Source organism: Hypomesus nipponensis, chromosome 19 (assembly GCF_054491055.1).
Source record: "Hypomesus nipponensis isolate SF chromosome 19, ASM5449105v1, whole genome shotgun sequence".
Taxonomy (NCBI): domain Eukaryota; kingdom Metazoa; phylum Chordata; class Actinopteri; order Osmeriformes; family Osmeridae; genus Hypomesus; species Hypomesus nipponensis.
Window position 1 is genome coordinate 15,956,549 of NC_140379.1, and position 8,452 is coordinate 15,965,000.

Genomic DNA, 8,452 nt, shown 5'->3' on the forward strand with positions numbered 1-8,452 from the left:
AACGCATTATTGGTACAGTAACTGCATAGACTATTGACATGAATCAGAGCCGCAGACAGCTTTAGACTCTCCAGGGAGTGTGAATCTGCCCACCAGCCTGAACGTGGTTTTGATTTGGTACTGACTCCAGAGAGTCACTCAGACGCCATCACAAAAAATGCATCTCATTAGTTCTCATTTGGTGCTCTGGGCTGGTCGAGAACAGAACCATGCCAGTATGGAACCCTTGGTGACAGTTGGCCGCAGGGCACCCATTCTGTCGCCCCCCCCTTTCAAATCTTGAATCAATGATTTATGAAAGAATATGGAGATATGGGTTTCTCATTTAGCTGTGGACTTTTGCTCCAAAACCTTGGATAAAGACTCCCGGGGTAGAGGAAGTAGTGGAGATGAGAGGGAAAGGTGAGAGAGGAGAAAGGGGGAATGATGAGGAAAAGGGGAAATAGAAGGCTGTGTTCCTTATCCATTGTGCCTCAGTGACGACTGTTCTCTCCCTCCTACACACAGAGACATCCTTTGATCCAGACAGGCTTTCCATGGACACTAAAATTGCACTCGGCGTACAGGTGTTTAAATCCCCCTCTATATTCCACGTCTCTCCCCCACGATCATCCAGGTCCCTCTCCATCTGTCCCCCCCCCCACCAGCACCTCATTGACGTGCAACATTGGATCTGAAAAACCAGGAGGAGTCATAAAGGGATCAGGGAGTGATCAAGGAGAGCTTGATAAAAAATCTTCCAGCAGTATTACTGAAATATAACATTTATCTTGTTTGGCTATCAAACATCTATTCATGATCAAGAATATGGTTTCAAGCTTGGTCATTGTTCTTTGTTGTTGTGTTGGATGTGTCATTGAGGATGAGACGCATTTGTTCCTCAGCCAACATGTCGGCCTCTCTCTCTCATCTCCTTTCGCACTCTCCCTCCTCCTCCATTCCACTCTCCTCTCTCCTTGTACTCTTTCAAATGTAATTGAATGAGGGGAGATGGCGTTTTACTGTCTACACAACACAGTATATAAGAATGTCACTTGAAGTCATTAAGCTGCTATGAAGAGAAAGGATAAGAAACAGTAATAATAGGAGATGAAGACATTCCTGTTCTCAACTAACATTTGTATTTTTACCTCAGATGATTAGAAAAAATGGATGATCTGATGGGATGAATACAATGCATGCTGTTGCTGTGGCGGAAACTGCTGCTAGAAAATGCTTTCCAAACTGGCATAATTAAAAGTTAAGATATGCCATTGCGACATATGCTGTGTTTGGCCTTTTGAAAAGCACTTTCTAGGGTTTCTCTCTGCCTTAATAGCTGTCAGCATCCCTTTTTTTCTCTTCATCGTTGTGTTTCTCTCTGTTTCCTATTCAAGGTAATATTTGAATGTAGACCTGCTGTGTGCAATTGATTCTTGTCTTGAATCTATCCAATCAGAATTTTAATGAGGTACTTCCCTGCTTCAGAGAGCTCTGTTTCACCAAAGGACAAACATTCCCTCCTGCCCTTCATCTGTGGTCATCCTCCTCCCAGACTCCCTCTGAAGGGAAACCGAGATTTGGATTTGAATATGCCGACTCTAGTGCAGTGCCATTTCAAACATCCTCTAAAATGGAACCTTTTACGTGCTGCCCGCCGCCTTCCGCACAGTCAGTTGGGTGCTCTCCACCGCAGTGCCCCTGCGGTCTCTCTCAGCTCCTCAGCTCAGTTGTCAGGGAGTCAGCCTCTTTGTCCATTGAGCCAGGCAGGGATGGGCCCCGCCCACGGCCCTGAAGGAGCCCTTTTCAGACCAACAAGGTCTGCTGACGCCCTCTCAAACAGCTAAAGCTCTCTCCATTGACACAGGGGTGAGGGTGGGGAGGGGGATGGGGGGTGCAACCCACTCATATTAACTTCCTTTCCTCAGTGAATCCCAGATCCCCCCCCCCCCCCCCCTCCCCCCCTCAGTGTCTCAGTGAAAGATCTGGCCTTGAATTTGGCACCAAGTTTCACTCCGGAAGGCAAGCGTCCAAACCAGCTGCTTAGGATATCTGGCCCCTGAGACCATTCTATGTGGTCACCTCATTCTTGTCACTTCCAGGCCTCTCTCAGTGTGGACAGACTTAATATCTTATATATTCACTCCCCTGAGCGGTCCTGCCAGGCTCTTAGAAAGGTATTGAATTGTAAAATCTGACCATCTGGGTTTGGAACACATAGACAGTTGGATGTTAGTGAATTTGATTGTGTCGTCAGTTCGACATGGGTATACCTTTATATCTGAGTGGAAACTTCCAATGAGGGTTTATTTGATCAAAGAAGCATTATAGATCGATACAAAGGCTTTTGTTGCTACAGGTCAACTGTTCACAAGATGTTTTTGAATCAATTAAATATTTTGATTAGTATTGTAGGATTAAATTACATTCCAGCAGTAGAGCTTAAAAAGTGCGACCTCCTAGCACCTCGCCATACCCGGAAGTCTTGAATCAATTAAATACTGTGTGTGTGGTTGTTAAGGGTGTGAGCAAAGTGTTTTTCTAAACAATAACATACATTCCAATACACTACCATGTTTTGTTCTGGAACCACTGGAACATACCTAGAGTAATAGAGAGGGTGCTTATAATAAAACGTGTCATTTTATTGTGCAGATTGTTTAATCATGCTACCATTCGTAGCCTACTGTTTAAGATTGTCTTCTCTGTCGTGATGGTAAAATAAGAGTCACGGTTGCACATTGCTGTCCTCCATGTGTGTAGAATAACTGACTACTCATCTAGAAAATGTGTAGTGATCAGCACTGATATAGAAAGAATGGTTATTTAGTTTATGTACATAAAAGTCAACACAAACGATGTTATTATGTTTATGCATCAACCATTCTTACCTTCGCTTAATAAACTAAAAGGTTAAAACCTAGATTGCGTACTTTTGTGGAAACTATTTCCGAGGCAGTCATATTCTACTAATGTGAATTATTACAATAGCATGATAAACTGAATAAAAGCACAACTTAATTCTGTGTAGTTGTGTAAAAGGACTTTTGTCTCCTGTAGCTAGAGCGCATCGATCCCTTCTCATTGTAAATGGTATAGCCCATACAGTGTGTATCCCTGAAAAATATATGTGCATCACATCTTTACTCTCGCTACAGGGGTAATGGTAGTAGTCGGTAAGGGATAGATAGTGTGGGCTACTCTTGATCTAGAAGAATCATATCGAGGACTCGTACGATCTACACATCAGCGGAGCCTTTGTTTGCTGCCGTCTCAATAAAAACCTTATTAGTAGCAGTGTTTCAGAGTCATGGATGGAGTCGGCGGCAACAGGAGCATGTCTTACAGCCGATGGAGTTATGACAGGTGAGCTGTCGCGCAAGCTTTATACGTAGCCTAATGTAAGCCAATATCATTCGCGCGCACAGTTGGTGCGAAAATTGTCTTAATTTTCGTGTCATTTGGGTCTCTTGGTTATATCGCTACGATTTACAAGTATATATACTAGGCTAGTGATTGGCAATAAGGAAGACAAAGTCGACAGGTGCTTTTGATATTGACCCGACAAAAGAGCAGCATATGAATGCATTTAGTACATTTTCATCACTGCTTTGGATTAATGTTTTATTTTCATTTCGACTCTATGCCTATGTGACCTACTTATAGGTATACACTGTACAGTATACACTGTACTTGCTAACGCATACTACAGTGCATTATCGAGAATTATTTGATGCAATTAACTTGCTAGACCTAACAATTTTGCTAAAACAATGGAATGGAATGTGATAAACAGTAGGCCTTTGCAACGTCAGTCTATTGAGACTGACACAGAAACTGTTATAAACTGTTATGACTAGGGTTTTTGATTTCCTGTAAACCTTAGTGTGCCTCACGCACTTGAAAGATGTTGGGTCATCTCAAATAAAACACAACATTTATTAGGTGTTCTACAACTAATTCACTGGCTTTACTGTAAAATGAGCTTTCCAGTCATTTTGTACACATCCATCTCCCACCTGCAGTAGTATACAGTTTCTTCTGTCAGCATGCATGGTCTTTGGTCTGTGTGAAGCCACAGTGATTGGTATTCTGTAACTGTGCTTTAGCATCCCAAGAGAGGGCAGTTAAAAGCCTCAGGTCTCCTTTTGCTTCATACGTTTTCCCTCAGTGCTGTTAAACAATATGGGGAGAGAGAAAGAGAGTGGAGGAGAGAAAAGAGAGAGAGAGCGCTAAGAAGAGTAACATGTATGTGCTGGTATTTTATTCTCTAACCGTGTGATGTGCCAGCCAGGCCATATGTGCACTAGCAGTATCATGCACTGGCCTTTCATGTGCACTCTGCTGGACGCGTTCAGCTGCAAGCACTCTTGTCATGAAGTCCCAAACACAGAAACAGATATCCACTGGGAAGCACATGTCTGAAGATCCATACATACAACACTGGATGACACATGAAACGTTTGGACCTGGAATGTACACACACACACACATACATACACACACACACACACACACACACACACACACACACACACACACACACACACACACACACACACACACACACACACACACACACACATCCCCCCTTGACTACAGTGAACACAACCATCAAACCAGGGTTGGGGAGTCTAAATGTTCAGAGGAAACACTACAAAGAGATGCTCTCTCTCTCTCTCTCTCTCTCCCAGATGATGCATCTTCATCATGATTGAACATGTGCAAGTCAATGAAAATTACCCCGTAAATGTCAAGAGATCTTGTCAAGTCTGAAACGACTTTGCCTGTGGCCAATGCAGTTGCAAACTGCTGTGCTTCCTCTTGTAATTACATGTCATATATGATTTCTGAGGAATACCGATTATGTCGCAAAATGACTTCAATCAAACTACCTACGGACTTTATGTACTGTAACAGTTATGTCAAGATGACCACGTCAATGCAGTACAATGGTCTGTGTTGCATTGGACTAGGCCGGAGTAAGGTATTAGACCTAAATACTGTGTTGTCTGTGTTATGACTGTCAGTCAAGAAGGAGCGGGAGAGAGCACAAGCCCCAGGACAGTTTCCTGTCCTAGATCTGTGTGCACTGTGCACTAACTATCTCCCTCTGATCTCCTGGGGAGACTGGATTTGTCACGTATGATGCACACTCCACACTCACCTGCATCGCTGTTAGAAAAGGGGGGTGGCAGACAATAACAATGGTTAGCAATATGACATGTATGACATGTTTTTCTATTTAGCTCAATTACTTTTTAATACATGAACTGACATCTACACACACGTATATACGATATGCCCTATACATACACAGGTAGCCCACTTTACAGAACTAATGAATTATTATGAAGCATGGAGAAGAAGGTGGAAATGATCACTCCATGAAATTAGCCCCATTCTCATGTCTTCAATCTTTGTGGATTTTTGATTAAGAGAACAGTATTACTCCCTTGTGATGGAACTCCGGGTCTCCATTTACATGGACTCTTACAGCCGACGCTTTTATCCCAGTTCTCTTTCAAAGACTGCATAGAATGATTACATCCTTGGGCTGAGAAGGATTGGACCCATAATGCAATATGCATGAGGCTCATTTCCCCGAATAACACCTTATCACAGTGAGCCATCCAGAAGTTCACCAAAAGCTTCATTTTCTTCATGGAGGACATGATGTGTTTTCCTGTGAGTGCATGTACAGTAGGTTTACAGTAAGTGTGTTTGTGTGTGTGTGTGTGTGTGTGTGCGTCCCTCTTCTTTCTGTGCAATCAATACCTCTTGCCAACAATTCCCGCTGTGGGAACTGAGGACAACAGAATTTCACTGCCACAGTCATGAAACATCATTTAGAGAGAAGCTTGAGTCCAGGGTCTGTCACAGTGCTCTTCAGTGCTGTATCTGAAGACCTGGCAGGAAGACAAGTCCTTATCTTCAAAGCAGCACCCATTCCTCCCTCCTCCACTAGAGTTCCTCCTCCTCTGCCCTCTTTAGCTCAAGCACCTCTGTCTCTATCCACCAATCTATCTACCTTTCTGTCTATCTGTCTATCGGTCTATCTCTCTGACTGTCTGTCTGTCTGTCCATATGTCTGGACATCCATACACCGTCCCTCTGTCTATCCACATATCTAAACCCCTGCAGGGCTTTGTACGGCTGTGGCAGTAATGATGGTGGATGCTGGTGTCAGCAGCACCAGTCATCAACAGCATTTAACCCTTCCTATCGACCCTGGAGTCTCTGGGGAGTGGGGTGGCTCAGCTTCTGATCACTACTGTGACTCTGACTCAGTACTAAACCCATCCAACTCTCTGACCCAAACACAGTAGAACACAGCACAAATCATGCGGTCGAAATAGTTTATAATTAAAGCCTGTATTTTCTGCTTGATTGGATCCCATCTGATGAACCTGTGGTGAAGGGAGACTAGGATTCCCAGGGACGTCATTGTTGTTGTTTGTCTCCGGCAATGAATTGCGGGATATTTTTTCTTCTTAAGTAGAAAGTGTGGACAGGATAAGGAGCTGTCTGCCCTGAGACCAGCCCGGAGATGTCATGGTGCACTCTTCTAATCACAGCCTGCAATCAGACAGGGACTGTGCACAGCCCCTGAGGTTCACATTATGGGGATCTCACTGCATATTCAGGCCACTGTATGTCTGAAAAACAGAATCGCTAATTAGTAAGAAGCTCCAAAAGGAGAAGATGTTCAAGGAATACACTCCTGGGACTAAATTAGCTGTTCCGGTTCAGGCTGCATCTGAATTTGATTTACACTTTTAATATTATCAGAATGTCTCACTGAGATCCAAGGGAGTTAGGATTTAAGCATAGTCCTCCGTTCAAGTCTGACTGAGACAATGACTCAACAGCGCTGTCGGAAAAAAACAAACTCTGACGGTCAGTTTGGCAACTGTCATGATGAATGTTCCAAATCAGATTGATTGCCAAAAGTATATGTTTTTCGGATGCATTTGACAGTCAGGAGTGACTGTGGGAGTGTTTGGATGCTAGCTGCTAAGGCCAGACAGTGCCAGGTTCTCTCGGGGTACTGGGAAGCGTCTTTAGTAGATGTTCTGTGGTGTCGAAGGACTAAGGGGACGGTACACACACACAGTATCAGGCTCCATGCTTTGCACATCCAGATGTGAGTGTGTGTGTGTGTGTGTGTCTTACGTTCTGTACATGTGGTGATGCGCTGCAGCATCAGTGTTGACCATTATTGTATGTAAATTGTATGTACCACTAGGTGGACTCATCCAGAACCGAGACTACACCAGATACTGCATGCATCACCTCTGATCCCTATTTGCAGCATGGAGTGAAAATCACGGTCTGAATGCTTTCGATTTGTGAAACCTGGAAATTTGGAGGTGGTAACTGAACGGAAGCAGACCAGAATCCAGGCAGGAGGGTGAGAATGAGAGGCTCATGTGGATTCCCGCTCCTGTCCTCTCATCAGGAAGATGGGGCTGGGAAAGTATTCTGAGGTTTTTCACTCCGGGTGAAAATGTCACATCCTTGGGGGTTGCCCACCTACGGTGGTGCTGATGTATGTCAGTGTGTACTATGTACTGTGTGTATATGTGCGGGTGTGTGTGCTCGTGTGTTCTTCTACTGGTACAGTGTGAATTTGTTCAATCGTTACATCTCTCAGGTTACAACGGAGAGTGGCTGGTTGTTCTGTTGTTTCCATGAGGCAGTTGAAGACTCAGGTGGGATGTTCAGGATGTTCCAGTCACCTTCAACTTCGCTGCATTGTTGTGCAGATACATTGTTTTGTTGTTCAACTTCAGTTGTATTCCCTCACAAGGTTTCCATGTCTCAGTTAGCAACAGTCACATTCGTTCTCAACAGCAAACATGAGTAACATGTTCTGACCTCTGCCGTGTGGGAAATTGAGGTGACATTCAGGTTTAGCTGTGAATAGCGGTCTTGTTACCCTTCTTGCTATCTGAGAATCTTCAGCACTGTGTTTCAGACACCCATCCCTGGTGTGCTTTGGTGCTTTGGCATTTGATACTAATGGTGTTTCAAGTGATTTCAAGATCGGGAAGACATTTTACAGTAAGTGTCAATTTCATTGTTCTCGTTTTCTAACAATAGAAAAGTATTTATCAATCATTGACTATCGCAGTGCTTCTTTGTTAGAGACCAGCGAAACAGCTAGGCAAAAAGTATTTGAAAACATTCATGCCATTTACCGCTTCATTTCATTCTCCAGTGTTGGTGCCAGTTTCCCTGTATTAAAAGGGCATACAGTGTTTGGAGAACAAAAATAATACATGCAAGGTTAACATGGGTGGTAATTGGCTACATCATTGCAGTAAGACAACTGGGGGATACCGCCCCTGATAACCTTGTGTGTTCCAGCAGCAAGAGCAATTATTATTTGTTTTGACCACTTTGTCACCTAAGGTATAGACTTTGATAGGCCTCACGGAATACAAGGGCTGATCAAAATAAAGAAGCA

At 43.7% G+C, this 8,452-nt stretch overlaps 1 protein-coding gene across 1 annotated transcript in view; it reads left to right on the forward strand.

The window, feature by feature from the left end:
• The first annotated feature begins 3,289 nt into the window (after positions 1-3,289).
• tub (TUB bipartite transcription factor) overlaps positions 3,290-8,452 on the forward strand; it is a 40,682-nt gene continuing 35,519 nt past the window's right edge. Inside the window, exon 1 of the mRNA XM_084682414.1 lies at positions 3,290-3,345. Coding sequence (XP_084538540.1) covers positions 3,290-3,345 — 56 coding nt within the window. The remainder of the gene's footprint in view (positions 3,346-8,452) is intronic.